Source organism: Platalea leucorodia (assembly GCF_965183815.1).
Source record: "Platalea leucorodia genome assembly, chromosome: 1".
Lineage (NCBI taxonomy): Eukaryota > Metazoa > Chordata > Aves > Pelecaniformes > Threskiornithidae > Platalea > Platalea leucorodia.
In genome coordinates, this window is record NC_138823.1 from 36,661,687 (window position 1) to 36,678,493 (window position 16,807).

At 38.3% G+C, this 16,807-nt stretch overlaps 1 protein-coding gene across 1 annotated transcript; it reads right to left on the bottom strand.

Annotated features, from left to right (window-relative positions):
- Nucleotides 1-3,488: 3,488 nt before the first annotated feature.
- Nucleotides 3,489-13,759, bottom strand: XKR9 (XK related 9; the record flags this gene model as incomplete). The annotated part of the gene is made up of 3 exons (XM_082317883.1): nt 3,489-4,132; nt 5,215-5,438; nt 13,485-13,759. The coding sequence occupies 3 exons, from the start codon at nt 13,757-13,759 to the stop codon at nt 3,489-3,491; spliced, it is 1,143 nt and encodes a 380-aa protein (XP_082174009.1).
- Nucleotides 13,760-16,807: the final 3,048 nt, after the last annotated feature.

Consider the following 16,807-nt stretch of genomic DNA (forward strand, 5'->3'; position numbering starts at 1 on the left):
AAGTGCTCTTTTATATGAATAAATAAAGAAGGCTTTGGTTTGAATGAATACATTATTTTGACAAATGTTTATTGGAAACCCAATTATGGCTTCATAAATCAGTGCTATCTGTGGTACATCAGGTGAGCTCACCAATGCCATCAAATGGCACGTTGAATATTAGTAGGATAATTAAAACAATTCTGTTGAATGTTGTCCCTCTTACCCAGGTCTGACAGTAGTCAAAACAGGAAGAAATTGTTTATTATTTTTATTTAACTTATTAAAATACTTCTTGTAAGATGTAATGGACGTACTTAACAAAAAAGAAAAAAAAACATTTGTTTTCAATTTGCAGTTAGATTAAAATGACAAGGTCAGGCACAATGCATGAACTGAGTGGCAGCTGAATTTTAAGAGTAGATGGGGAACAGAAAGGATATGTATGAAGTCTATTGCTTGAACTTTACACCTAGGCAAAGTGGGGCTTTGCTTGTTTTGTCTGAAGTAGTCACTGATGATATGAAATGTGTCTAGAATCAATTCACACACTTCTTTATCCTCGCTGTTACAGTGATTCTGAACTAGAATGACCAAATGAACAAGAACCCATTTTCATAACTATGAAAATGAAGGGAATCAGGTGAAAATTTTGAACTCAAGGTCAAGAAGAAAGGGAGGATGTTAAAGCTGAAAATAAATAAATAGAAGTCTCCAGGGGACAAGCTAACAGGAATTCCCATCTTTTGAGGCCCTCTGACTGATGACAGAAAAATGGAGACATTTACAGTATCTGTGGCAGAATACTGAAGATCTGTTTAAGCTTTATGAAGAGAATCTGCATGATTTCCCCAAGGACCATTTCCCAGTTTTCGGATATGGCTAAATCTATATCCACTAGGACTTACAAGCATAAAATAGCAATTGAAACTTAAGTAATTTGGTTTGGTGTGTATTTGTATTACCATGGTCTAAATAGCCACATAGATGCCTTTCTTACAGACTGAACTTCAGTATAGCATTCTTCTCAGTGGCACAGAAGATGGAATGACGAGACATAAGGAGAACAACAGAAGTCAGCACAATATTCAGCTTTTCTCCCATGAAAGAAAATGAGTGTTAGGAGTTGGCTGGAGAGATGGTACTGAAATACTTTTAGTTGGAATTTGTCAGTTCACTGAAAGGAAAAAAAAAAATCACCAAGACAAATTTTTTTGTTTCACCAGAAACTAACCTTCTTCCAGAGCAACTCAGGCTCCAGATTTCTGCCATCTGGCAGCAGGCAGACAACCTGGAGGCCCCAGGGCTGAAACTCCCACACTAGGACTTCTCAGAAGCTCATGTTTCCCCAGAGATCTGCTTCTCAGATAATGTACGAAGTCTGAGGTCTTCTTCCAAATAATGGTTAAATGAAATTTTGTAATTTTCTGCAAGACAGAGATAATATTTTCCCTTTTCCACCCTACCTTATCGTAGTCCCTTCTCAGGATTTCAGATGAACAATCAATAAAAGTGTGTGAACCAATACAGGGATAGTCTTCACTGTTTAGGAACCTATTTTTTCATAGCAAAATAAGAGTACATTCAGCCTAAAACCAGGCATGCATTTTGCTGCCAAGGGCACCATCACCAGTAATAAATACTCTGTAGATAAAGGAGACAGAACTTGGGGCAATCATGGTGCATGACGCAGGATGGAGACTTGGGCTTTTTCTCTTACTTATGCCACCTTTGCAGGGCTGACAAATCTCTTTTCCAGAGTAGAGAGAAGCAAAGGTGCTGCTTTATATATTCGTTTTAGGAAAACTATTGCTTAGGTCTCATGGATTGTGCTTTTTTATGTCTTAACTTCTGGACCTACATTCTAGTTACCTCTAAGTGGAAATGAGGGATTTTAGAAGTAAATTCTTCTTACTACTCTGCTTTTTCATGCGTATCCTCAGAAAGGCAGACCGTTCAATCCAAGCTATGCACCTAGAAATTAATTTCTGTGAATAGGATTAAGGAGACGTAAGTGGTTGGCCTGGTAAAGAGAACTATGGCAATGAAACAGGGAAGAAATGTTTAGAAACTTCCCTGAGCTCTGCTAAGGCTGGAAGGGTAACAAGTAAAAGGCAGTCTGCAGTCCATGGACTTGACACAAGAGGCACAGGATGCAGCTCTTCAGCACCCTAAGTGTCAACCAAGCATCAGCCCTTCCCCCAAAGTTTCAGGGATGTTTGCTGTCAATCAATAATGCTAACAGATTTGGTTCCTGGCAAAGTTTATCAGTTTTTCTTATCTCTAGTCTCTTTTCTCAAACCCTGTTTCCTCCCTTTGCCTGTGGCTACTCAAACTGCAAATGTGAATTATTGGAAGGGGAAAGGAGGGGAGAGAAAGAGCCCCAGTTTTCATAATTCAGATTTAAAACCCAGCAGCTTGGAAAGACTTCCCTTCAGATTTTATTTCTGAAGAAGCTGTGGCTATCAGCCTTATTTCCTTTGCTGTTGATTTAGCATTTGAACACAGGACTGAAATATTGTGATTTCACTCTGCCTTCTGCCAAAAAATCTTGATGGACAAACTGGTTATTCCATCAATTCCCAGCCCCTGCGAGTGCAATGCATCAGAACAGTTGCTTCTCTTTTCTCCAGTGACAAAGGCAAAAGAAGCTGCACCGCTGCATACCTTTCATAGCCCCCTATTTCAGTGGAAACCAGCATTTAAAGTATTACATCTTAGAGCTCAAAGAAGAGGAAAGCTTCACGGAAGATATTTTTTCCTTTATATGCAAGACTGCTGTTGCCATCCATAAATCACTCAGGCTGCTATTATAATCCAGAACAACAAGCTGGCATCACCCCTGAATACAGAAGGTTGTGTAAAAGATTAGCAGAACAAAACCAATAAAGGAGTCATTAAAACACCTAGAAGATAAAATGCTTGAAAATATCTCCCCAAATTTCCTTGTGGCAAGACAGTCATTGAGCCATAAATCAAAGCTATTCTTCTTCAGGGGATATTTAGGGAGAAGGGAGCACCGTTTGTAACTATGCTTAGCTAATGAAGAACTGCAGCTCTTACGCTAACAGGGAGAAGCAGATAACTGATCACTGCCCTCAGTTATTTCAAATGCACTCCTCTTTCCTTCCAGCAAGAAAAGAAAAGCAAGCCTTGTTTTTAACAGAATCGACATAAACTAATAGAATATGTTTTTAATGCTAGCTTTCATTTGATTAACTTTTAGTTTTTCCTATGTTTTATTTGCATTGCTAAAAACTAAAACAGTGGATTGTGTTGAATGGATAGATTAAATTGCTTCTTTTTCAAAAGTAACTTTGACCAGTGCATAGAGAACTATTCATGTTATAAAGGCTTTGTACAGCATCACAGAAAACAATAGTTATTCAGAGCCAATAACTCTGGTCCATTATGTACTATTCAGTTCTGATACATAAGAAACAATGACAGAGAAACAGACTGTCCAGCAAGTATTTGCTTTGAATTCCACACAAAAAAATCTATACTGTTCATTGCATTATGAAATTTTGAAATCTACCAGTTTCCACTCTATCTTTTCGTCCTGCCTCTCCATCAACTTCATCTGAACATGCCTGTGGTCTGCAATAAGCAGTGGGATGAAAACATCTATAATAAACAAGAAGAAAAATAATACCTAACACCAGACTAAGAATAGTTAGGATGCTTACAATTGTAAAATGTATTTCCTTGACAATGGAGGGTTTCCAGAACATATATAAAAACAAAATACCTAGAGTTACAATAGAGTGAGTAGCATAATAAATAAAAATGAAAACTTTTGTTTTTCTCCCCTTTATGTTAAAAAAGGTAAAAATCAGAATTACTCCAACAACAGTTCTGTACAGATATTCCATCTTCTTAGATTTGCAAAATGTTGTATGTTGTTTCAAAGTCCAGGTGAAGCCACAGATCCAAAGAAATACCAGCAGAATTACAGAACTTCTAGCACTTAGTAGAGTGATCAGTGAAATACTGAGTATCCAAGAAGTGATGGTAAGCAGTTTATAGAAGAGATACATTAACTTGGGAAGCACATGAAATTCATCTTTACCAGGCAGAGATTTTCGTAATGATATCTGATAATCAACCGTTGAAAAGGAGATACCACAAAAAGACATAATAATGGCAGCATCTAAACAAAACACAAGGATAAACGTTAAACCGAAGAAAAAGATACTTATTTTACATTATAATTGCTGAATGAATTTTTGGACAAGTTCATGCTTTCTTAAAACTTTCTTTATACCAATTTTATATTTCCTCTGTGCTCCTGAACAAGTCACCTTAATTTTAAGGCTCAGTTTAGTTACCTAAATCTAGGCATCTAATGCTGTTTGGGATGCCTATGTTATCCTGCCCAGCCTCTGGCCATTGATGGTCTCGCCTAAGTTTTGTGTCATGTTTGCCATCTCCACATACAGATGACTTAAAAATTCCAAAAGCATTGCAAATAGCTCATAAAAACTTAAGTTTCAGCAACTGATATCGACTCTGGGGTGTCTATAATGCAGAAATCTATAACCAAGACTTTACCTTTCACTTGGTCATATTTAAGATGAGATTCGTCTGACCGTTTTGAGTACCTAGTGACTCCATGGACTATGAAGGAACACTAGACAGCAGTGTGGGTCTCTCCATTTGGTCAGATAAATTCCAACCCTGAGTAAGTCAATGTCTTGCCAATAATGCTGCTAGCTTTAGAGCTGGAAATGGCACAGCTGCTGTCTTGCTTCCAAGAGTTGAACCAGTATCTCTTCATCATATTGCATTCTGCAATGCTGACATAACCTTATTTTTTTCTGACTCTGTCCCTCATCTGTAACATCTGGATGATGGTAGTGACAGCTCACGAGGCTGCTCTAGATACATTACTGATTTCAAGATGCCCAGCTAGTAGTGGGCAAGAAACTGTAAGCAAAAGCACACAAAACAAATTGCTCCGCAAATGACATACTAATTGTATTCAATAGTTTATTTTCAAGTGATGTATCATTATGTTTCTTATTAGATATTATGACTTGCTATAGTGAAATCTTCCTTCTCATAGATTTAGCAGAACATCTAGTAGACAGAAATTCTAACTAAATGCAGAGTAATTATACAGTGGAGTGTATGTTTTCCAAGATATGTTTAAAATGTTATCCAATCAATCACATAAGTTACCTTTTTAGGTAAGATACTCAATTTGCAAATTAAGGAGAAAGGCAGACTCACATTGACAGAAATTATTTTTGCCGTGTTCCATGAGGATGTAAATCTGGACAAAAAGCTGTGGTGTGGTCTCAAGAAAAGTCTTGAACAACCTGAGCATGTTAATATCAGTCACTACGTCAATGGCTTGTTTTTGAACGAAGTTGGGAGGGTCTGTTTCTGATGCACCTCCACTGCTGTTTTGTTTAAATGCAGCTTGGCAGCCATACTTCAAAGCAAACCAGTACCTATAAAAAAAGGAGACTTGATTAGACAACACTTCTTAAAAGTGCAACTCAATAAAATGATATAGCCTAACAACAATTTTTCCCATTTCATTCTCCATTCACATTTTATCTTTGAATGTAATCCAGCACCTTCTACTAAGAAAAAATTTAGTCCAATATCTGTCTGGTATCAGTGATATCAGATAATCATTTATGACCAGTGAGACCAATGCAATGTAAAAACTGCTAGAACAGAATGAGACTAGCCTGAATAAAGATTACAAGCTTTACTTTGTTAGGTTCTTATTTCTTTAAAAGTACCACATTTCTGAAAATTCCCTTAGCATCTCTTCTCAGTCTCTCTTTGAGATACTCATTCACTTTCTTTGTATCCTTTTAAGGGTATTAGTGAATATCCAGCTGTGAACATCCACATCTATAGAAGTATAATATGGATCCATAAGCCCCAAATTGATAAATTGCAAACATACAACAGGCTTTAAAAAAAAAAAAATCACTACAGTGTTATTTTATAAATACTTAGGAAGACTTTCATTTCAGAATATTATTTTCAAGACACATGGATTCCTGGGCTGACAGATTCTATTAATAATCTGAGCGGTTTTACATGAAGAAGTGCTAGAAAGGCTGGACCAGATGATGCTTGAGGTCCCTTCCAACCTGGTATTTTATGATTCTATTCTATGATTCTATGAAGCCATTTGCCTTGACAAATGAGTGCACCTGAATGACTTTTAGAACAGTTCCAGTTTTTTTTCAATTAAGCCTAAATGAACATTTCCTCTAAAAGAGCAGTAAATACAAAGATACACGGAACTAGTTAGTCACGACTTGTGTGTGTTCTCTGTGGTAAAGAACCTTTTCTGTTCAGGATATCTCTAATGCTTTGCTTAGAGATAAATAAAATCTAGCTCATTTTTAAGACTTTTGCCTCAAGCCTGGAGGTGGACATAGCACTTCAGAGGGGAGAGAACACTTAAGTTTTAATCAAAAACCATTTTGATAATTAAGGGAGGAACCAGCTATTGTACAGAGTAATCTTTACAGCTGTGTTTAGGAAAACAGGATGGTGGCTACAACCTGATGTAGGACCAGAATTCCAGCTGCTGGAAATTATAGTATTTCCACTGTCCCTAGCAGACTCACACGCAGCCCTGGTGAATGATCTGACTCATTGCTCTAGTGCTTTGGAAGCCAAGGGAGGTAGGTAATCCTCCTTTCTATAAGAGATTAAATGGGGCAATTCCAGAAGAATGGGTTTTCACAGCTAAAGACCTCTTTCCAGTCGAACTGTTCAGCAGCAAAGAAAGAATCTTTTGGCACTAGCCAACAAATTAAAGCACGGAGAAGTATCCTCGTAAGTATGCATGTAAATCCTATCTTGAAGCAAAGCAATGCTTGCTCTCTTCTGCTCTTTACTTGACTTCAAGTGGTCGGTAGCACTGGCTGTGCAGATTGTAGACTAAGCCTTGTAACTCTGCAGCACCGTAACAGGCACTGTCGTTGCTAGTAACGCGGCATAAGCTTTGCAAGGCCTCAGGACTGAGGCCTGTCAGGCTCGCTCTGCTTGAAGTTTTCTTGGCCTGGCTATGACTTTGTTTTACTTTGTTTAGCTTGGATTTTCTGCAGAAAAATTGGTGATTTCGTCCAATTGACCAAGTGGCTAATTTGTTTTATTTTTGTTCACTTTTGTGTGGTACAGCCATAGTTTTACATAGGTAACAGTAACAAGGAGATATTCTGTATTGAATGAGATATTTATGACAGACATGATGACGTTGCTAAAGGTATTCCTCTCCACAGAAGAATTTAGTCAGTTGGATTGTGAAGATTACGTCATTAGTTCAGATCTATTTTCTTGAGAAATCAAGTAGAACACCACAGACCATCACTTGGATATCTTACACAGTTGTCCAAGCCTGCTAACGTGCAGGCTGAGAAAGGCAAGGTCCTATGCCTTAGCTTCCCTCCTACTTCCACTCCCTAAGGCTGCATCTGACATGATTTCAAGATTCGTGTTGAAGTGCTGCAGGTTCCCGATTCCCTGATCGTCCACAGGATCTGACACACTACGGATCCCATGAAACCCGTGCAGTTGCATTTCCTTCACATAGAAAACAGGGGGCAGCAGATCATTAGACACCCAGATTTCATCCCAGTGTGACATTGGAGCACAGTCCCCTTCTGCTTACCAAGGGTGCTAGGAAGAATTCCTGGCTCCTCCAGGTGTTAAGAGTTTAGCACCTTCACCGTATTTAAAGACTGCATCCTTTGAACACAGGGGACACAGTGTCAGGGGTTCTTCCAGAGCTCCAGGTGAGACAGCTGGGATTTGCAGGTCCTGGGTTAAATGCACGCTAGAGGAATCATGACTTATTCCCTGGTATGTTAAGCCTGTCAACCATACAAGTGAGAATTCCCCAGGATTGCAATCTAGAAGCATCAGTAGTAGATGTGGAGCAGTTATGTTACTAGTGAGGAGCCTTAGAGGAAGGTTCTTTGCTCTCTTCCTTGCAGAGATTTATAGACTGCATCCCTGCCATTCAGGCCATACATCAGTTCTGTGAGCTGGCTCTAGATCCATTATTTACTCACAAAGGAAACTGTTTTCTACTTTTATGTTTTTGTGTATTTATCTTACTGTTCTCTGAATAATCACTCGTAAGCAAAGAACTGAACTGTTTGGCATAACATCTATGCCTTTTTCAGTTTACAAAACAATTAGGATTCCAAAACATCTGGTTCTTGCATCCAAGATGCAAACATCTGGAGAGTTTGCAATGTTTTCATGAAAAAACAATTGGGTAGACCGATCTCTTAGTTGTCCATGGACTCATTCACCAGAGCCTGTGTTTGTCCAAGCAGCAAGAAGTGGAAACCAGCTGCACAAATTCTGAGCTGCAGAGCTCACAGCTGAGAAGGCAGATGATACGCAAGGCAAGAACCAGACATGTTGTAAAAGGAATATTGCAGCCGGATGCACACCTGAAATCACTTGTCAGTTTTCAGAAGCATACTCCTTCTGAGTGTGGTACACTAGGTTTACATTGTTATAAGATGGTATGCTATAGTATTTTTGTCTAGTTGTAGTGATTTCACTTAGTCCACTTCTGACTTTGAATACTGTATAAAATGCATTGTTTTTTCTAGAAAAGTCCAAATACTTCTATTGCTCTTTGACTATGCATTAAGCAAGGTGGTATTCCCTGAGCTCCACGCACCTATGTCGCTTACTGTAGTTCACTGTGACAAATCTTTTATCCCTTAAGAGTATTTTGAGCTTACACTCCCATGCCCATCTGCCCATTTGGCATGCAATGTTCAGACAATTTAGGAAGGGCCCATAGCCAACTTTTAGGCCTAACATTGGACAACTGCATTCACAGCCAAGGGCAAAGTTCAGTCTGTACTAAGGGATAGATCAGACTCACATTTTCTCCTTTATCATCAAGCCCATGGCTCACCTAAACACTGTGCCTGCTATGAACCTATCGTAATTATATTCCTGTATTAATATATCTATTGCCATGGCAGCTCCATGTTTCAATCTTCATAAACTGAAAAAAGGCTCTTAAAAAGCTACTTCGACTGGAATAAAAATACATTAATTAAAAGTATTAGATTGGCTATGTCTTTTAAGTAGACGTACGTATTAAACTGAAGGTGAAAAGGCTATGGGTAGTGTCATTTATACAGACAACTTCAGGCTTGCCATTTACTTTTTCTCCCTCTAAACTCATTAAAGAGGATCTTTTTTTTCATTAATCCAGGGTATATAAGCTACTTGGAAGCCAATAGAGTAAAAAATCATAATTTCTTTACAACTGGAATTGTCATAGGTGAACAGTAAAGAATTATCAGTGTTTCTAAATATCATATTCACTTTGATAGGAAAAAAAAGGTTTCTGCTTTTGTAGTGTTGCTTTGTGGAGAACACAGATGGTAGGACTCCTACTTGTTATAAACACTCATTGAAACACAGCTCCACTGTCGCTCCTACATTTTCATCATCGTTTCATAAGGGATGAAGTTTGCTTCTGGTCTTCTGTAAAATTAGGAAGGCTTTGGCTCTCCAAGCATGACTGGGAATTCAGAGGTGACAGCTACTTGTTTTTGTTGCTTCACAGCCTTCACCTGTCACAGGCAAACTGCCGTGCCAGTGCTTCCATGTCACCTGCTTCCCCTCAGATTTCCACTGAGGACTTTCCACCACAATCCCAGTACTACGCTTCACGTCCCATCTCATCAAACTACACTGATAAAGATTTGGTGTCATTTAGAAATTCAGGCAGGGTGTGAGAGACCTGGCAGCAATGATCGTCCATTCTAAATTCTGGTCATGCAGTCACAGTTTGCAGCATCGTATAATCCTTAATCAAAGGAGAATTATTCTCTGCTGCATGTTAAACTTCTAACTGTCGAGAGGCTTGGATTAAGTCCATGAAACTGATGCAACTAAGTCAATACTTAGGACAGCAAATTTCTATTAAGAAAATGTGATCAAGAACACATTATTATGTAACCTCTAACTCACTTAAAGTGGCATTACGGACTTTCCATTTTTAATTGACTCTCTGTTTTAATTGACTCTTTGTACCTCACTGAATGGTATCTTAAATACCTTTCTATTTATTTTATCCTGTGCAACTTCTTGTTATACAAATAAATGGCTAGAGGGATGTTACCAACTTCAGTCCTACTTTTTTGACCTGTTCTTGGTTTGGGTGTGACTTAACAGGTGCTAAATCTGTACCAGTATAAACTGAACATCGCCTATCTTGACTGAATTTTTCTCATTGCCTTTTAAGAACGTGTAATGAAATAATCCCAGGTTCAGCAAAGCACTCACATTTCCTCTGATGTCTCATGGATTTAGAATTCATCTTTGCAGAGACATCTTTTTCATCTGCTCCTGTTCAAAGATGCAGGGCATCTTGAGCCTACCTTTAAGCATCAAGAGACACAACAGCAGCTGCCAGTATCACAACGGCTGCTGCCTGTATGGTGTTCTGTTCTGACAGTGAAGGTTATTAATTGCTAAAACTTAGTCTTCCTCGGGTGTCCTTGACTGGTGCTGCAAACTGCTACACATCAGTAGACTCCAGAATTCATATGGTGCCCCAGGGAAATGTCCCCTTTTTCCACATTCACTGACTGTGTTATTGTCTTAATGTTGACTGTTATGCCGCAGTCTGTTCTCAATTCTACCAACATCTGTGTGACCCATTTAACTGGGTCAAGCTGAAAATAATTTTAGTCAACATAGCTAATATATACTTTACCAACTTAATTTTGCTCCTTGCAGAGAATAACATTTCATACAAAATATAATTCTAAGTCTACATTCTTTCCATTAAAATAAAGTCGTATTAGATATAAAATAATTTTAATTTCATTTTTTCTCTATTTTTAATATATGTATGTACATAAGTGTATATACACATATTATTTCCATATATATTACTTAGCATTGGCAGTGTGATAACATAACCGGACTGATTCCCATTGTGCTGTGCACTGTACAAACATAACGTAATGAAGTTCCCTGTTTCAAAGATGGAGCAAGAGGTATAAAAGACATAGGAGAGAGAGAAGAAGGGAAGAAAGAAAGGAAGAAATGAAGGAAGGTAATTTGGTAAGGTGTATTCACCTCTTATAATTTCAGGCATTCTAAGTTCACTGGCCAAGTCATGTTTACTGGCTAGGCCACTATTTTTCTCTCTAGTGAATAGAGAATATAGGTTCCTCCCGCAAATGACCTTCTGGAGAAGCTCACCTTAACAAGTGTGACCCGACTCCTGACAAAATCTATTTTCATCCACTGACTATAGAGATAAGCCTGAGAGACTCACTGTCTAAATTAACTGGATAAATGAGATGACTAAGAAGGAGGACAGGAGGGAGTTGTACATGGATACACCTAAGAAAACACATATAATAGGAAGTATACAATAGTTGATCACAAAGGTACAAGCACAGATGTCAGCTTGCTGTTATCGGTTTATACTTTAAGTATGCATTATCGCACTGTTGAATTTGGAGGAGTGGCTGAAAGAACTTTGTAATTTATACATATCAGCTTGGAAACTTTTTCCAAGCATAAGTGGCAGCACAGGAGAAAATATCATTTGTGCAATAGAGAACAGGTGACTAAGTTGACAACACTGTCAGTGCAAAGGGCAAAATTATGTTTATTAGATAATAAGCCACTCAGAGAAGATGAGGCTAATTCTGGGAAGGAAGCTTCAAAAATTATAGAAATTCATGGTAAGAGGTATCCATTGGAAAGAGTATTAGTTCAGGCAAATCCAAGATTTGCCCGTAAAAGCAGCATTTTGAATAGATACAAGCACTGAGTCAAGATTACAGTATCTAGAGTTGTAGATGATTGGAGCTTGGATCTGAATTCTGAAAGTCTGTGTTGAAAGGCAAGATCTTAGAGATAGGCACTAATCAGTAGGAAATTTTAGGGGCAACCTGGGAGTGTAAAACCAAGCCAAAGGTGAAACCCGAATTACAGTCCTGAACAGATTAGAGGTCATAGAAGAGAAAGGGGAAGAAGGGAGGTTTTTCAGCCAGACATTGAAAGAACAGCTTCTGCCATTCTACACTGTGGTTACTGGCTTTAACATTTATCATCAGTTATCAGAAAGAGACATCATGGCTTTAATTTCCTGGGGAAGAAACAAACTCAAAGGGGCAGGTTTGTAAGTCACGAGCACAAGAATGGCACCCCCAGCCGTTCCTGAAGATGAAAAGCCTTGGGGACAGACAAAAAGGAGAGTGCCACAGTGGGCCCCGAGACATCCCCTCTACAAGGCAGAACCTGGTAGAGACCCTGTGGCCAAGTCTTGGTGTATCTCACATGAGCCAACCCATGTCCATGGATCTGGTTAGTGAATAAGAAATCATCCAGAAAAATTGAGGAAGGATTTTATTTTTCTTCAAAATGTAGTATTTCTAAGTTTTTCTAACACCTGACACCAGAAAAGTTAAACCTGTTCAGTAAATACTCCTCTGTGAATTCTAAAACTTCAGGATTGTAAGAGGAGGAGGAGCAGGAAAGTAAAGCTGATGGACAAAAGGAAGAAGAATATTGAAAGGCAAAAGTTAATTGTGACATGTAAAAGCTCCATAATTTTCCTTAATCCATGATAACATCAAGTGAATAAAACATGCTTGTGTGGGGGATTTTTACATTGACATAAGTATACCTTTCATCGCTGTCCATAGATTGGTATAGGAAGTTAAAGGAGGCATTTTAAAAAAGTATTTTATTAAGTGTCTCCGATAAGTCTATATTCACTAATGTTTCTCGCATGTTGCTTACCCAAAATAATTAAAATGCAGGACTTTTCACCAACACCTTTCACCTCAATTTTAAAATGGAAGTAAAATCTTGGCACAAATTATCTCTATAATGATAATGATAATTTTATAGCAAAGCCACCACAGAATGTTAAGCGTATGGTATCTTAAACTATTCCTGCACATGTGCCTTTCAGCAAAGGTTCCTGTGACCATTAGCTCAGTCCCTGCAGGAAGTACTGCTGCAAGTATTCTTACTAGCTATTCAACTATTCATGTCTTTCCCAAATTTGTTGGTTTTTCTACATACGGTTAGACTCTCAGGTTCAAAAACTACCTCTTACTTCAGCTGTCTCACCTGCTTAGTGTAATCAAATGAATTCTCTTCTTAACATCACTTTAAAAACTTACATTTATCCGTTACAACAGTATTACTCTGTAAAGCAAGCACTTTTATTAAATATACCTTATCAAAGGTCTGAAGAATCAAATAGAGTTAGGCTGTGAATGATAAAAATTATTACTTACAGGTCAAATGAAAGAAGATCTACATTTCCATCAAAACCTGACATAATTTACCCCTGGCAGAAGTAGACAAAAATCCATTTGCTTACATGGAGCAGTAATTGTTAAGACCAGAAGTGGTTTTGTCCCTGAAGCCATGTTAAGCATTTCTTAATAAACTGTCTTAAAGCAATACGATTTCTTGTTTTAAAATAAATTTTAAAATGTGCTTACCTTATAAAAATTCCACACTGAAAGAAATGAAGTAGAAAAATCCATTTCAGCTTCCCAGTATCAGTACCTTCCCAGTCATTTTTAAACCACTCATAACTGAACACCTGAGTTATTAATGATGAAAGACCTCTAAAACACAGTATCAATATACCCCAAAAATATTGTCCTTGACAGAAATATTTACTAGCTACCCAGAAGTCCACTCCAATATCAACTACATAAATTATCATTCCACCAACTAAAAAAATAAAATTCTGCTTAGTAAATTTCATCATGCATTAGACTGTCCCTGTTGTCATTCTCTCCTCACTTCATGTAAAGGAAAGTCAGAATTAATCTAAATGCTTTCCTACAATGGAGTCTTTTTCCTGATGATACCACCTGCTTATAGTGCTTTATAGAAAGGGAAGTTGGGTTATGCATTTTTATTATGGCAAAGGGACTTGCATTTTTCTGGATTCTTGATTTAAATATTAAATTAACTACATTGATACATATCTATTCTGGAAAAGATAAATGTAAATTGTCTTTTTAATTGATGGAGTCATTCTTCATTACTGGTTCCTAAAAAGAAGAAAAAAAGATCAGCAGTAACAATATTTTCTTTTAAAGTATCATACAGCAGTTCACACGACCATTTAAACAAGCAAGTACAAAGTGCAGACTGCACTGAGATATCTGTGAACAATCAGCCCAAGAGAAGCTGCACTTCTGAACCTGCCGAGGTCACCCACTCTCCCAACCACGGTGACTCTCCACTTACTAAGCAACCATTGAGATAATTCCTAATAGCTGCAAAATACTAAGAAACAAGCTTACCTCTACTAGTTTTTAAAGCCAGTTTATGGAAAAAAAGATTCATTCCTTCCAGAATTTTCTTAACTTTTTAACTTTCCCTTACTGTGCAAAGCACAAAACACTGAGAAAAATCCTGTTTTGAGTACACACCATTGTATCAGAGTACATACACATTATGTCATTTCCAACTGTGTTACTGCATTTGTGTGCATACGTCTAGTGGTTTTATCATTTCTGCTTGTTTTTCCATATGCAGCAAGAAAGTGCTGAATAGGATTGCAGCTCTTCTGTTAAAGAGACTTGTAAGGAGCCAGACCTGAACCAGTCTACACCTCTGCGGGAAATGTCTCCCAAGCTGTGTGAGTCGTAGCTATACACAGATGACCTAGCCACGCTGTCTATTACAAATGGAATTAATTCGCAGTCTGAACTACGGTTACATTGCCTAACATCACAGTGTTGTGACCTGTTTGAGTAGTCCTTACACATCTTTTCTCTGTAGATCTGTGGTATTTGCCAGGTGAAACAGAAAAGCTATAAGGCAGTACATCCTTTGTCTCATTCATTTCCACCTCTGCAAAGCCATAAGCATTAAAATGACAAAAAGTCCCTTATTTCATTTGCATATCTTAGGAAAAAGCTGCTTGCAGCAATCCTAAAGGATGGGATGCAGGACATGCCAAAGCACCAGGCTGGGGCTGGTGCCACTGCCAAACAGCAGCAGACAATACACGGGGAACAGCCCTGCCAGGGAACTCGGGGCAGGGGAAGGGCATGCGGAGGCAGGTCTCCTTTGGATTTTTGTGAATTTAGGCACGCTGCCACAGAGGAATGAAATGAGACAATGGGGTAATATCCCACGAACAAAGCTTTTGAAAGGTAATGACTATTCTTCGCTTGTGTTGACTGGGCTAGTCTACGCTGTGACCCAGGTGCAAATCCAAAAAAGAGAACTTAAGCTCTTAATCTCCTAATGAAGACAAGTGGGAACATAACAGCCTAAAAAGGTGCTCGGTATCTAAACATTATTTTTTGGATCTGGGCCTTAGCTATTTCTAGCCTCTTGTTCTGTCTCCTACTTATGTTTCATGTCCTGCCCCAGAAGAGGTCAGAAAGATTGGGCGATCTTACAGCTGGGATAGCTGGAATCCTTTCGCCGTTCTTTCCTGTCCTTCCCAATAAAATACCACTAATCTCTTTCAAATCACTAATGCAATTTATATCCAATTCACGGACAGATTTGGGGAAGTAGACTTTCATACAAAGTCCAGCATAAACTGAACTTTGTGTATGAACGAACTTAAGAGTTTGTTACTAGGATACATTAAAAAAAAAATCCAAAGGAAATTGTATTTACTCTATATAAGAACACCAAGTCATTCTGTAACTTGATGTACCCCCTTTGTCAAGCTGCATCCTTTTTTGTGACAAGAACATTATGCACGGTTTTCAGAATAGATTAAAAAAAACCCCAAAAACCCGAACAGGTTCACTATTTGACTGTTGCAGGAAACACAACAGTAAAAGGTAAGTGAATAACTTTATCCAAACAGAAAGTTCTTTGGATAGGCTATTTATGGCTGAAGTAAGCAGTATACCAAGGTTCACATTTAATGAGTAATACTGTACTAGACATTTGAGTGGCAAGGACTAGCCTCTAATTTTGTACCTGAAATGAATAAATAAGGTAACTGGATTCCTCCCTCTTTACAACCTCCCTATCCATTTGTATCTGAGCACTTCACAAAGAGGAATTATCTCATTATCATATTATCCCTGATAAGAAAGGAAGTTTTACAGGCTGTGTCCAGACTCCTCTGAAACAACAGCATGAAGAGTAGCTGTGAGCAAGGTGATTTCTACTTCTGACACGCATACTGTCCAAACTGCTGCCATGCTGGCGGTCTGCAGACCTGTCTGGACATCTTAGGGGTATATGAAGCCATCAGGTAAGCTGAGATAAATGAGGAGCCGCACATTATCAAGCATGTCAGCTTGCTCACAGTCTCATAATTACCTTGAATAAGGAATCTAGACTTGAAAGAGCCTTGGAATGGCTAGTAAGGCACAGGGTTTACATTTTGCTCATGGTAACCTAAAAAAAAATCTGTCAGAGACTCACAAATCTGTATTGCCGAATGTCCAATGTCTTAATTCCAAGCCCAAGCCCAAATGCCTTCTCACAGGTGCACATGAAATCTCTGTTGAAGATCTCAGCCCTTAATATCCCCTATTTTTTATGCATGATAGCACTCCAAAGAGCACTATGGTCTCATGTACCAGGTGGGGTACAATTAAGCGCTACAGGAGAGAGTGTCTTGTATCACTCAGAATTGTATTGTCCCCGGTCTTATTAAGCATATGAGATCTAACATGACAGGAGCAAGAAGAGTAGTGTCTGTCAGCCAACATAAATACAAGCCTGCTCTAAAAACTAACATACTTTTACAGAATCATTTTGTCATAAAGCAGAAAAAATAAAATGTGATTAGCAAGGCCTTCAGTTCTCAAAATACATTTAAAAT